Source organism: Chlorocebus sabaeus, chromosome 3 (assembly GCF_047675955.1).
Source record: "Chlorocebus sabaeus isolate Y175 chromosome 3, mChlSab1.0.hap1, whole genome shotgun sequence".
Lineage (NCBI taxonomy): Eukaryota > Metazoa > Chordata > Mammalia > Primates > Cercopithecidae > Chlorocebus > Chlorocebus sabaeus.
In genome coordinates, this window is record NC_132906.1 from 30,075,083 (window position 1) to 30,090,278 (window position 15,196).

Sequence of the window (15,196 nt, forward strand, 5' to 3'; positions counted from 1 at the left end):
GTTGTAGAATAAAATCTGCCACTGTCTGTTTGGTATGTTGAGTTGCATAAATTTCTCTCATAGCTGGGGGGCTGCAAACACCACCTAGAGTCATGGTTCCTTCATCCAGGCCTGAGCAGAAGGTCTTTCTCCTGGTGTCCCCCTTGAACATGGACTTTGCTGGGCCCTTCTCTGCTGTTGTCTCCAAGTGGAGTTGAAGGGGACTTCCCAGGACCCCCTGACAGGTGCAATGACCTGGATTCACTGCACTTGTCCGTTTAATTGAGTTATCCTGTCAGGGCTGGAGGCCGCTGCACACGCTGCACACGTATTCATCAAGATTTCACTGCTGCCCGGGGACGGAAGTGATCCTCCAGGGTGGCAGCAGGCCGCAGGGGAGCAAACGTCCCGCAGCAGAGAGCTTGACAGAGAGAGTGCCAGATGGGGAGGCTGAGAGCCAGGGCTGCACAGTGGCCCAAGAGAGCTCCAGAAAGCTCCCACAGGTGGCCTGCTGGGGTCTGAGAACACAGAGACCACCCTGCTCCCTGGATGAACGACCAGATAAACAAGCCATTTCTTTGAGGCCGCCACCACTTAGCAAACTCCACATGTGGATAGGGACAGCACCCACCAATCTAAGGGGGACATCTGGAGATTGTTCTTAAAGCATAAGATAAAGTAAAAATAAAACTTTAATTTTCTTTTTTTCTTTTTTGGGGACGGAGTCTCACTCTGTCACCAGGCTGGAGTGTGCAGTGGCACGATCTCGGATCACTGCAACCTCCACCTCCCGGGTTCCAGCGATTCTGCTGTCCCAGCCTCCCAAATAGCTGGGACTACAGGCGCGCACAAACACACCCAGCTAATTTTTTTTTGTATTTTTACTAGAGACAGGGTTTCATCATGTTGCAGGATGGTCTCGATCTCTTGACATCGTGATCTGCCCGCCTTGGTCTCCCAAAGTGTTGGGATTACAGGTGTGAGCCACTGCACCCGGCCAAAACTTTTATTTTCTAATTACATAAGTATGTAGTTTTATAGGAAATGTGGAAAATGTAGAAAACCAGACAGAAGAAAAATTAGAAGTCACTTGAAAGGAAAACACTATGGAACATGCATTTGCATCTATGTACTATTTTATCAGGTCTGGGATCAGGCCCAGGAGGCCAATTTTTCCCAGCCTGAATTCTAAAAGACATATTAATTATGAAAATTCTTAAACATTCATACAAATACAGAGAGTAATAGAGCAAACATTCAGATACTTGCCACTCAGGTTTCCATCTGCATGCTTTTTAAGTTTTTTAATTTTTTAGTTGGAAATAATCCCAGTTTGCATTTCCTGGGGATAGGGATATTCTCTCATTAATATAGTACCTTAGTATAGTCCCAGCTTCTTAAATTTACATTGATACAATGTTTACTCTGCCATCCATATTCCAATGTTGATGACCTAATATAGCCCTTGGCTTCAATCTAGGGTGAAGTACTGCATTCTGTTGTCATATCTCCTTTGTGTGCTACGGTTTGAACGTGTCCCCCAAAGTTCACGTGTTGGAAACTCAATCCCCAATGCAAAAGTGTTGGAAAGTGGAGCCTAAATGAGAAGTGATCAGGCCCTAGGAGCAGAGTAAGTGGGTCTATGTCATCATTGGAGTGGGTTCATTATAAAAGGGGAAGTTCAGCCCCTTTTCTCTCACCCACATGATGGAAGGCCCACGGGGAAAACAGAAGCTGGTGTTTTTAGGAAACCTAAAATGTTTTTGTCTGGCTGGATTTTCCAGAGTGAGAAGGGAAGGAGTGATTCAAGAGGTAAACAGGGACCCAATCACAAAGGGTTTTGCAAGAGAGCAGAAGCTTCTGTTTCATTCTGCAGGAATGGGGAGTCACTGTGCAGTGAAGGACCTCCCCAGAAGAGGTGCTGCGGGGATGGGCAAGAGGCAGCGAGAGCAGTTAGGAGGCCTTGCCATTGTGCTGGCTGAAGATGGAGTTATTCATACAACGAGGGCAGAAATCTCAGCAAACAAGGAGGCCATCATTAGGCCAAGGTTGGCCTAGACCTTGACCTGTAGATTTAGAGTGCAGTCAGGAAACATCCCTTTTTCTGGGAAACCCTGAGCATAATACTTCCTCTCTTGCCAACCTGCTGTTGCCATCAGCACTTCTGTTGCATAAACAGGTAGGATGTGTGTTGGGGGAGGTGGTGGTGGTTAATTTCCCGAAGATATAGAGCAACAATATAGCTGATGGTGTCTCCTTTCCCTGCCAGCAGTAAACCTATGAGTTTTCATTCTGCCAGAGCAGCAGAGGCCCTGGGCAGAGGCTCCGGCACCACTGTCCTACTTTGGCCCCCACAGCAGTAGGTGTGCTCCAGGGGTGAAAGGGGGGTGGCCCTTAGAGCTGTCCCTGGGAGTAGAATGTCAGGGCTGTGCCTTAGGAGAATGAGGTGGGCACCGGGCCCATCGGCGAATGGAGAAGGCCAGTTGTATCTGGGAGCCGGCGCTTCATTCATTTACCTGCTTAGTCAGTCATTGCCTATTTATTGAGCTCCTACTGTGTGTCAGGCACTGCTGGAGGTGCTGGCATGCAGCAGTGCAGGAAACGTCATGGGAGGAGAGGTGGGAGGTGGACAGTGTGTGCTAGAACATGATAAGTACAGGTAAGGAAAGGTGTCAGCCCCTTGTTCTACTGACCCTCCACCTTAGTCCACCATTATCCACTGACTGTTGCTTCCGGACATTAGTGCTTGGAGTTGAGTTGCTTAAGGCTTCCCACAATGTTCCCTTTATTCACATTTCATCTGTAAAAGACCATACATCTCACCATGATGTAAAAGCTTTTATCCCAGGGACCCCCAAGACCTGGGATCTGATTTTGGGATCACTTTTGGGATATTCCAAACACAAGAGAGACTGGTCCTTCTGAAATATGGTCCAGTCCCTCTGGACACAAAGGCCCCAGCAGGTGATAGTGGGGGAAAGTCCAATTTAGTAAGGGGACAGGTTGAGGTAGGAGTAAGGGAAAGCTACCCAGGTCCAAAGCATCACATTGCCCTGCCACGTTGCCCAGCACGGCTGCCATCACACATTGGTTGTAGCAGTGACTCCATTCACACACATATTTTTCAAACACATATTACATGGAAAACACATACAGTGAACTATGGAAAGCTAGAGGTGAATAGGTAAGGAATGGAAGGAGAAGGCAGCCAACTGAGGGCTGGACACTGTCTTCCCCAGTTCTACCACCCTGGGGCCACCCCAAACCAAGTGCACCCCACCCACATGATCCACTCCAGCTTTAGCTCACCGGGTGATCCCAGAGCTCCCAATCTTACAAAACCAGGGCATTTCTCAGAGCTGTGACTCACCATTGCTGGCGATTTTAGAAATGCACTGATGACACGTTTTCTCCAGACCTCCTGGCATTGTTCTTGCTCGCTGACAAAGTTCTGAGGATCAAAAATAATTCATTAGAAAGGATGGTGGAAGGATTTACTCAGCACCAATAACCAACCCGCTCTGTGCATGTCAGTGGTGGCCTGCAGGGTGGTCTCAGTCAGCCCGGGGGGCCTGGGTGCCAGTGGCAGGTGTGGCCTTGTTAGTGGTTAGCGGGGCTGAGAAAAAGACCCCCTATTCCACAGACGAGAGAACCAAGCTCAGGGAGGTTAAGAGGCTTGCCCAGTGATACCAGCCAGGAAGACTGGCTGGAGAAAGGCCTGGAGGGGGAGATGGTAAGAGCTCTCACTTGCTGAGCAATGGCTGCACCAGGCATTGTGTTAACTCTTTAAATAGGCCATCTCATATTGAATCCCACAACAATCCTATCTGGGAAGTGTTATTGACTGTGTTTTACAGATGGCACCTTAGAGACCCTGAGAGCTTAAGATTCACCCTAAGACCAGAGCTGGCAACTGGCAGAGCCCAAACTTGATCCAGGTACGGATCCAGGTACAGAGCAAGGGGCCCCTCACTTCCTGATGCAGCTGCTGCACTCTCCCAGGGTCCAAGCGGAAGGGGAACCATGGCCTTGACCAGAGCAGCCTGGGTTGAGACCCGAGCGGCCTGGAGCGCCACCCCGGCTCCCCTGTGGACCTGCTGTGATCTGGGCAAATTGGTTGACACTGAGAGACAGGGCTTTCCTTCCTTGGAAGAAATAGTCATACACATTTTAAATCCACAGAAAAACTCCAGCTCATCAAGCCAGCAAAGTTTCCTGTCCGGTAAAATGAGGTAGCCCTGTAAAGACATTAGGAGAGGAAGGGAGTCACTTTGTCCCTGAGGCTGGGTGTGCGTAGTTCTACCACTTCCCACCATTTCAGTGCTTGGGAGTAGGGCCTCCATGGCGGCTGGCTGATCCAGGCAGGATCTGGGGCAGACATCCTTACTTTATACACAAAGTCTCCCCAGAAACCTGTCCAGAGTAGCCGTGGCTCCATTTAAAAGCACGATTTAACAGGGTCCTTTTTTCTCATATTGCAGGGGTTTGCAAACCAGGGGACCACAGCATTTTAGCAGCACTACCTGCAGGCCCTCCTGGGTGAACTAGAGCTTAGGGCAGGAGGAACAGGCTGTGATGAGGAAGATTTGTAGTCTGAGGACAGAGGTGGTCATGATGACAGAAGGAGAGCTTGCCTTGACCAGAGCTGTGGCTCATAGCAGGCGAGTCATTCCACCGCCAGTGTCAGCACGGGCCTGCAGGCAGGAACCACGCAGCCCGCAGCTTCTCTCTGTGGCTGATCCACTGCTAGCGCACAGGCAGGGTGGTTTGGCTGAGATTCGGGGTTCTCATTGCCCATCACTGTCCTTCTAGGACATGTCATGCTCAAAATCTGGCTTTGTGTCAGCAGGACCTTTATAGCAGGAGGCAGTGTGACCGGAGACAGTCAGTCCCCAACCAGAGGCGCATCACCAGCGCCCTGCCAAGGTCTTCCACGTTACCTCATTTAGTCTCCCTAGTTCTTCCAGAGGCAGGTATGCCCCATTTTACGAAGAAAACCAAGATTCAGATCAATTTGTTTGCTCAAAGTCACCCAGCTAGTAAGTGGTAGAACTGGGGTTGAAATGAGACCTCAGAGACTCTATCTGAAACCTGGACTCTGTGCCTTCAAAGCCCAGAATCTCTCCACTTCACCCCACAGCAAGAATATAAAGGGGAAGAAACCTGGAAAGGAGAGGCTTCCCAAAGTGAGTCAGGGACTAAGCAAGGAGATCACGGTGGCTTCCTGGTCAGTCCTGTCATGCTTGATCCTATTTAACCAGGCAAAGATTCTTATCCCCATTTTACAGATGAAGAAACTGAGGGTCAGAAAAGTGAAGGACTTGCCCAAGATCACACAGCCAGACTGGAATCCAGGTGTTTTGAGATCTGCCAAACTTGAGGTGCCTACTCTCTGTTAACTAGAATGGACTTTGACAGTTTTGACTGCAGTGAGATGATGGGACACAGAGTGGCAGGGCTGAGCACCCAAAGTTTTCTGACCCCCCAAACCCTGGGAATCCCAAATGCAGCGCTTGGGATTCACGCAGTCCCTCTGCTGTTTCTGCCTCCTGACGCAGGCTCCCCCGCCCACTCTTCTCCTGGAAGCAACTGTGGAGAATGCACATGAGTCCTTGTCTCCCTGGCACGCAGTAGGTCTTCAGTAGGTCTTCAGTATGTTTAATGAATAATTCCATTAACTACTATTCAAATGTCTCTTCACAAGGCTCCATTTTCCCCCACAATATCCTTGCAAAAACTGTGGCTGTGGTGTCCTTATACACAGAAAATCCAGGAACACCGCAGCCCTGAGTAAACCACAGCCTCCTTCCGCATCCTTTGACTCTGACATTCTACCGATCAAGGTGAAATGAGACCAGCTCTCTGGCCTAATGGGGTTTGCCAGGTGCACATCCTTTCGTTACACAGCAAGTAGGCCCCAAGCCATGGACAAATGGCTACTGTATGAATTACAGATTTATTGCTGATGTCCACACTTCATCAGGTTGATTGCCACAGGGGTGTCACAGAAGCTAAGCCACTTAAAACCGTGGCTGGAAGAACAACCTTCCTGGACCCAATGATAAGCCCAGTTATCTAAAGGGGCCATGGCCCATCATGGCTCCTAAAGGCCTGGAAGGTCAGCTCCTTTCCTCACCCTTCTTAGGGAACACAGAGAGTGCACTTCACATAACAGGGAGAGTGTGCACTTCACGAACCGCAGCATTTTTCTCCTGGATCACAGAGGGGATAAAACAGAGGGAGGAGACATAGGAGCCATCTCTTTATACTTGCATGGTGGAGTTGCCACTGATTTAGAAAATTCCTTTGAAATGTGTTGAACAGTTTCTATCAGTGCCTACAAACCAAGACATTCCAGTCTTCAAATCCACAGCAGCTTTGCAGAAGCTAACGAGATTTGTCTGTGTCACATTATAACAACACATTTCTATCTTGGGCCATTCCCTGGGGTAAGAGGCACACACTTTAGCCTCCTGTGAATCCTGAAGAACAATGTTTCACCACAAAAGGTAATATAGAGCTGCATATACATTTTTTTAAATTCAAATATCCTAAATTGGCTGATCCCGTTAGCCACTAACTGCGAATAAGGTAGAAACATCAATCTGAAAAACAGTGATATCTTCATTGATAATAATATCAGACCACATGAGGTGGGAGCCAATAGAACACACCAACACAAGGTGCAGGTATGAGATCCATTTTATAAATGAGGAGACTCTTACTCCTTCAAGCTTGTTATTTTCATAAACTGGCAAGATGGATGAGAACTAAAAAAAGAATGATGTGCTGTTAATTCTGTCACACCTTAAAGAATGTTCCCTAAGAGACAGGTAGCAGTGGCAGTAGAACTCAGCTTTGGCAACCAGCCAGAAAGGGAAGACAGAATTCCCAGGTACAGTCCCAAATGCTGGCCGACAAACTTTGCGTATTGTGTTCAACTTCCCTTACAAGGAATACAATGTTAAACACACACACACACACACACACACACACACAATCATATGACCTCCTGCATGTAATAATGTCTGCAGACCTATGTAAACACATAGAAAAAGATCAGAAGCATAACCAGTAAACCACTGTGAATAACTATTCCCTATGAAGGCAGGTACAGGGATACGGGGCCACTGGAGCTGGGGTAGGGGTAGGTAGGAATGTGCCGCAGGCAGGCGTGGGAAGTATGTTCATTTCCACTTTATACCCAAATATTGCCTTGCCTTTTCCCCCATTAGCAGGTTTTACCATTATAATTTTAGACTTCTTTTTAAAACCTCTTAAAATTCAAGAAGTATTATTTGAAATGAAAAGTAGTTTGCTCTCCAAAAGTCCAGAGATTTATAAAAAGTAGCAAGTAGGGGATAGATGAGCAGGAAGGAGTAAGTCCACCAGGGAGCAGAAACAAAAAGGAGAGAGATGATGTGATGGTGGTAGGCAATATTTTTCTCTTTTGGAGTATTTTCTTTAAAAATTACAAAAGCGAATTCACAGAAAAATTAGATCACGGAGAAAAGAAAATCATTAGTCATTATAAACAACGGCAGAACTTCTAGCCCAACAACTGCTAGTATTTTGGAGCTTTTCTTTTAAGTATATGCATATATATACATATGCATATGTGCATGTACACAAATTTTACATGGTTGCAATAATCAGGCACATTAAGTGAACACATCACATTTTGACATAAGCATTCTTTCTGTCACCATTTGGTCTTCAGAACTCTCATTTTCGCAGCTGAATTATAATCCACAGAGTAGGTTATATCAAACTATATTTCTCTATATCTTGTTGGATATTTACTTTCACTCATAACTAATCCTAAGAGACATTTCTCTCCATGAAAAGTGCTTTGTTTTATGCACATATAGATCTCTTGGAATAGTTATGTAATTAAAAAGCATAAGCAACTTTTTGGCTTTGAGGTAAAATTGACTTCTAAATGAGTTGTATCCATTTCCAGTGCCACCAGCAATATGAGAGTGGCAGTTTCACCACACCTAACCAGCACTGGGTGGCTGAAAGACTAATGCATTTTTATTACTCTCATAGGCAAAAGTGGAAATTAATTATTTTAATTTACATATTTGATTGCCAGTGATATTGCCAATTCTTTCTAGACTCATTTCCCAGTTGTATGTTCCCCTTTGTGATTTGGTTTTTATGACCCATTATATGGATTTATTTCAGTTCAGAGGAAGCCCACAAAGAAAGCTGCAATTTGAGAAAATAGCAGTGATTCTGCTTTTTGATTCACAGAATTCACTGTCTGAATTTGCAGGTTCAAATATGCTACAAAAGACCTATTCACTATTATGGTGGGGACTTGAAAAACTCACAAAAAATTGCACGTTCCTTGGAACCCTTTGAAGTGGCAGCTCTTCCAGGAGAGGGTCCCTCCACAGCAGGAGATGCCCAATAGAGCAAATACGTACTAATGATGGATTCATGTCAATGCAATCCATTTAATGATTGACTAAAATCTGTAATGACACAGATTTTAGTCAATTTCTATACCTTCTACTAAGAAAATGTACATTTTTTTCTTATTTGATAGAAAGTTTGCTTATTTGTTAGAAATCTGAAACAGGAAGAGATTGGGGTAACAGGCTGGGCAGTACCTTCTCTCCAGTGTGAACAAGCAGTGACTTAAAAGTCCATCTTTGTGCATGCTGTGATAGGACTGTGTGTCTCACACCTGCCTCTGCACCTAGAAGGGCAGTGATAATAGCTCCTGCTGCTTCCTATCCTAGCAGCTGAGTGATAATAAAGGGCACGATGGGAATTAATCAATAATATTTGCCAAATGACATGCTCAATGCGTTTTCAATTTTCAATCAAATTGATATGTCTCAGTGGTTCTCAACCAGAGGTGATCTGACCCCCAAGGCACATTTGGCAATATGTGGAGACATTTTTAATAGTCATGGCTGGGGCAGGGCTGTCGATAAAGAGACCAGACATGCTGAAAAACATCCTGCAAGGAGCAGGGCAGTCCCCAACAACACAGTTATCTGCTCCAAAATGCCAATAGGACTAGATCTGAGAAACTTTCTATGTCTGTCTAATGTTCCCAGTTTTAGAGTTCAAATTTGTAAAATTCTACCTTTTTTTAACCTCTGAGTTGTGTCATGAACCAACAGTAAACATATATATATTTGTGTGTGTGTATGTGTATACACACACATAAATATATGCATATATATATGATTGTGTTTTTACTGATTGGCTTGGTAAATTAAACTATTTATTCCTAAATCAACTGTGAGGACCAACTCACTCTTGGTTTTGAATAACACTGAATATTAGACATTAACCATCCCCATACCTGTTCCTTCAAAGCAGATGTTAACTAGTATTGTTGAATATTTCCAACAAACATTTTGGGTGCTCAGGACACAGTCTTTTATTATCTGTAGCTCTCTATGTAACCTGTGCTGTTTTCTCTACTAACTATGCCCGAATGCATGAATTCAGTGGAGGTTATTGCATACCTACTGTGTATCAGAGTCATTCCACAACCTCCCTAGGATGCCTTCATTGTTTGGCTCCTAGGAAATGAAAAATGCACTTCCTTTGAGCTCCACCTTTAAAATAACCAAGTCAAAGCCACTTGCTCAGAGCCCCAACAGGTAAGACACGGAGGTGACGTCTGTGGTCCCCACTCGCTGTCCTGCAGCCGGCAGGTTGTTTCTAAGAGTCCCCACACAACGTGCCTTCGCTCTGTAGTCATTATTCCCTTACAATTGTTCTCTTCTCCAGAAAACCCACTTGCCTTAGTCTCAGTGAAGATTGTTTTCTTTCCCGCCACACAATTAAGAAAAGCACTTCCACAATGCAGTCATTTTCTTTCCAGGAAGCATAAATCAGCACATTGGCATCTTCCTGAGAATGATTTCAAGAAACCCTCTGCTAGGACTCTCTCTCCAACTTCACAGGCTGTCCAGGGCTGCCGGACTCACCTGAGCTGAGCAGAGTGGGATCCAGAATCGGGCAGCACTCAGCACCTCTGTGGTCCCGGTGTCCAGGCCTGACTCTGTGGGGTCCCTCTTCACTTGGGGCTCCCACTCCTTGTCGCACGCTTTCTTTCTCCCTTTCTCTCCCGCAGCACAACAGCAACTCGTGGCTTTTCCTCTAAGGGGCGGGTTCTCTCCATTTCCCACTCCCACAAGTGGGGAGAGCAGCCCCACCGCCGGCTCATACCCCTGCAGTGTTCCCTAGGCCCGCAGGGGGGCAGCAGAGCGACCCCGGGAGCTGTGGAAAGATGGCCGACCCCTTGGAGTTAGGAATTCCCACGGGAAACATTTCATTTCAGTCCCTTAGGCACTAAACATAGGGACTTAGTTCTGGTGCGAGCCCCTTCTCACCCCTTGCCCTTCCTGCATGTTGGTGGCACACAAAGACGAGAGGACCAAACACCAGCTGCTTAGGAAATAGGGTGAAGGTAAAGTGGACTGAGGATGTGAGAGGTGCCCTATGGACTCGAGGACTGCCACCTAGAAAAGGGATTAAATTGATTCCCGGTCATTGCCGGCAACAGATCTGAGGCAGAATGAAGTTACAGGGAGGCCGAATTGTGCCCCATGTCATAAACTTTGTAACAGTGGCCTTCTTAGACCTGAAGCAGGCTGCTTTGTGAGGCTGTTGTGTGTTGGGGTTGTAAGCAAGCACCTAGCATAAGTTCTCAACTGCTGATGTGTAAGAAGTGCCAGAGATTCTTTACTGAAATGCAGATTCCTGTACCACCTCCCAAAGATTCTAAATCTGTAGATCTGGGCCTGGGCCTAGGAATCTGCAATTTAGACTCTGCTGTTTCCTGTAGGTGCTCCATGGACCACACTTTAAGAAACTGGCCTCACATGACATTAAAGGCATTCTCCAACCCTGACATTCCAGGTTTTTTGTTGTCATTTTGGTGGAAAAGGCCAGTCTACTGGGGAGGGACTGGGGTGAGGCAAGAGAAGAGCCTATTATGCAAAATGTAAGGAGCTGCTCCCTCTGAAGCTACCCCTGCATTGCACGCCCCTGGGAGGACACCTCTCTGGGCTCACTCTAGGGCTGGCCCTGCCACTCTCCCAGTCCTGAATTCAAGCTGACCACTTCACACCACAGGACAGGGTGAGGCAGAGGAGCAAGGGGAGGAGACCTGCTGGAGGAAAGGACATACAGTCACAGTCACCAGCCACATATCAGCGTTTCAGTCAATGATGGACCACACAGATGGTGGTTCCTTAAGATTATAATAGAACTAAAAAATTCCTATCACCTAGTGATGTCGTAGCAGTCTTAATGTTGTAGTGCAACACATTACTCATGTGTTTGTGGTGATGTTGGTGTAAACAAACCTACTGCACTGCTAGTCACATAAAAGTATAGCACACACAATTATGGACAGCACATGATACTTTACAGTAATAAAAAACAACCAAGTCACTGCTTTATGTATTGACTACACTATACTTTTTATCATTATTTTAGAGTGTACTCCTTCTACTTATTTAAAAAAAAAAAAAAAGGTTCACTGTAAAAACACCTCAGGCAAGTCTTTCAGGAGGTATCCAGAAGAAGGCATTGTTATCATAGGAGATGACAGCTCCTACCTATTATTGCCCCTGAAGACCTTCCAGTGGGACAAGATGTGGAGGTGGAAGATAGTGATACTGTTGATCCTGACCCTGTGTAGGCCTAGGTTAATGTATGTATAATGTACGGGCTAATGTATGAGTCAAAATTTAAAAAAAAAAAATAAAGTAAAAAAGGTACAGTAAGCTAAGGTTACTTTATGATTAAAGAAAAATATTTTTAATAAATGTAGTGTAGCCTAAGTGTACAGTGTTTATGAAGTCTATAGTAGTGTGTAGTAATGTCTTAGGCTTTCACATTCACTAATCACTCACTCACTGCACCCAGAGCAACTTCCAGTCCTGCAAGCTCCATTCATGGTATATGCCCTATACAGGTGCACCATTTTTTCATCCTTCATATCATATTTTTACTGTATACAATGTTTAGATACACAAATACTATGTGTAGTATTTTCTATGTTTAGATACACAAATACTGTAGTGTTACAACTGCCTACATTATTCAAAACAATAACATGCCATGGTCTCTGGCCTTTAAGGAACAGTACTAGTCCCTAGCCTTTTAGGAACTGGGCCCCACAGCAGGAGATGAGTGGCAGGTGAGCGATCATTACCACCTGAGCTCCACTTCCTGTCAGATCAGCAGTAGCATTTGATTCTCACAGGGCCACAAATCCTATTGTGAACTGTGCATGCCAGAAATCTAGGTTGCACACTCCTTATGAGAATGTAATGCCTGATGATCTGAGGTTGAATGGTTTCATGCCAAAACCTTCCCCATCCCCACCCTCATGAAACCGGTCTCTGGTGCCAAAAAGACTGGGGACCACTGGGTGTGTAGTAGGCTATACTATGTGAGTTTGTGTGAGTACATTCTATGACATTCACACAATGGCAAAATTGCCTAATGTCACATTTCTCAGAACATATCCCCATTGTTCAGTGATGCATGATGGTACTTGAATCTTCTCCTATCTCACATTGAGCGAGTGGAAGCAGAGTGACTGTGAGCAGTGAGGTCAGAGCCTTAAGGCTTCCCTTCTACAATGGTGGGAGTCTGGGAGCACACAGTGATCGTGAGCCTGGCATGGACGTGGCCAAAGGGACAGTAGTCCTTTTTGAGCACATTTTAGCCCAGACATCAAAACAAACAAAATTTCAGGTGATGAGGCAGTCTTCCTGGGAGTTCAGGAAGGGAGAAAATAATGGCAGGTCACTCAGGAGCTTTCCCACATGTCCCTGAAGATGCAGCAAAACATCAAAGAATATTTTTCAGCCAAACCAGACAACTGTATTTGTGAGTATAGAAATAGGAGATTTTTGTCAAGGAGAAAGTAGGAGTCGTCTTTGGAAAGTGATTATGAGACTCCAAAGCTAATGATAAATGATAGTAATAATAATAGCTGTATCAGTTAGGAAAACAGGGGGAATTTGATATGGAGATACAAGAGCCACAGAAGAGCTGAAAAATCACTCACAATGTTATGGTGGAGTAACCCAGAGATTAGCAACTGAGAGTGGAAGCAGTTGCTAACCCTAGAGATGTGAGTGGAAGACCACCACTGGAAATGCTGCCCAAAGCAAAGTAGGTGCGATTAATACCCCCACTTCACAGATGAGAAGCATGACGTACAGAGAGATTAAAGGCACATGGCTACTAAGTGTGTAATGAACTTAAACTCAGACCATGTGATAGAGTCCATATATGGCACCACTACACTACTGCCCTATGAATAAAGGGCACATGGGGGGAGATGACAGTAGAATTGAGTGAAAGCTGAATTCAGAGTATAAAATTTTTTTTTTTGAGACGGAGTCTCACTCTGTCGCCCAGGCTGGAGTGCAGTGGTGCGATCTCAGCTCACTGCAAGCTCCGCCTCCCAGGTTCACGTCATTTTCCTGCCTCAGCCTCCCGAGTAGCTGGGACTACAGGTGCCCACCACCACGCCCGGCTCATTTTTTGTATTTTTTAGTAGAGACGGGGTTTCACCGTGTTAGCCAGGATGGTCTTGATCTCCTGACCTCGTGATCCGCCCGTCTCAGCTTCCCAAAGTGCTGGGATTACACGGGTGAGCCACTGCGCCCGGCCCAGAGTATAAATTTTTAAATGCTTGTTTTTAGCTGAGGTAGTTCTCCTAGTAAAAGTGAGTTCATTCATTCATTGAATGAATACTGCTGACTCCAAGCCAGATACATTGAGTAAAAAGATTACTTAATAAAATTCAATGTATCCCATAAGGAATTTTGATGCAAAAGAGCAGTGAGTGAATGAGCATGTGCCTGAGTTTAATTACAAAGGCAACTGTGAGTTAATGAAGGTAGGCCTGACTTCTTGATGGAAGCTGTAGAAATGAAGGGAGATACTAAAGTTGCCCAAAGACCAGGTTGTGCACCCCATAAGGAGCAATCAGAAAGCCAAGGGACACTGATGAGTGTTCACACTCACTTTTTCCCAAGATTGCACAAAAGGTTGTCTTTGTCTTCATCTTTGCTTGTGTGTTATTCCTCAACAAATTAATTCTATGTAAACATCCTAATTCTTTTCATGCTTTCTTTGGAAGTTTTCCATTCTGATGTCACTCTTCTATTTGAGTCACCTTTTCTATATTTACCATCTATTCATCCTGACGGCTTCCTAATTTGGGAGAAAACCTTCAGGGTTCCTCACTTTGACTTCTACCTGAGTCAAAAAGCATTTCAATAGAAGTTTTCATTTTCTTTTTGACTTTTCCCAGCACTTTAATTTTCCGGAGGACAATTTAAGAAAAAGAGAAACAGAATGTGTGGTCCTAAAAGTAGTTCACAGTGCAGAAGAAGAAGAAACGACAGGCAACCCCTGACCCATGCTTCAACCTTGAGGCCATTATGCTAAGAAATAAGCCAGCCACAGAAAGACGAATGCTGTATGACTCCACTCACGTGAAGCACATCGAATAGTCTACGCTCATAGAAATGGAAGTAGACTGGTGGTCACCAGGGGCTGGAGGAAGGGGAGCAGGAAGAGCTGCTGTTTAAGCGGTGTGGCATTTCAGTTTTGCAAGAAGAAAAAGAGATTGGTTGCACAACAATATGAATATTCTTAACACTACTGAACTGTACATTTTTCAGTGGTTAAGATGTTGAGTTTTACGTTATGCGTATTTTAGCACAATTTAATAAGCAAACAAACTCCTGGATCTGAGAGGCTGGGGGAGTCAAGCCCTAACATTCTAAGGGCGCTGTGGAACAGGGTAGTTGTCCAAGGTGCTGCGGAAAATCCTGGGGTCCCTTCAGCCCCAATTTCAGCGGTCACAGAGGCACTGTGGGAGGATGCGCGGACACGCCACTATGAGGTTTCCCGCCTCAACCCTTTTACTCAGGTCTAAAGTGGCGCCTTGGAGTAGGCGTGAGGAAAGGAATAACTCCGGTCTTCGTGTCCCTAACCTGAGCTCCAAGCCCGAGGGTCTAAGTTCCCAGGGGCGAGTGTCGGGGTTGGGAAAATTCACAGCGCCACCTACTGGCGCCTCTTTGCCTCCTTCCCTGCCGCCTCCTGCTGTCTGTGGCCTCTCGGTGGGACCTGGACCGTCTCTTTCAGAAACAGGATGGACGCGGTGGCTCACGCCTGTGACGGAGCACTTTGGAAGGCCGAGGCA

The 15,196-nt window shown here is 45.7% G+C and overlaps 1 protein-coding gene across 1 annotated transcript in view; it reads right to left on the minus strand.

Annotated features, from left to right (window-relative positions):
* The window catches only part of TMEM272 (transmembrane protein 272), a 39,805-nt gene extending 29,643 nt beyond the window's left edge, over nucleotides 1-10,162 (minus strand). The window contains exons 1-2 of the mRNA XM_037986665.2: nucleotides 9,942-10,162; nucleotides 3,350-3,430 (exon numbers count right to left, since the gene is read on the minus strand). Coding sequence (XP_037842593.1) covers nucleotides 3,350-3,407 — 58 coding nt within the window. The 5' untranslated portion in view covers nucleotides 3,408-3,430; nucleotides 9,942-10,162. The remainder of the gene's footprint in view (nucleotides 1-3,349; nucleotides 3,431-9,941) is intronic.
* Nucleotides 10,163-15,196: the final 5,034 nt, after the last annotated feature.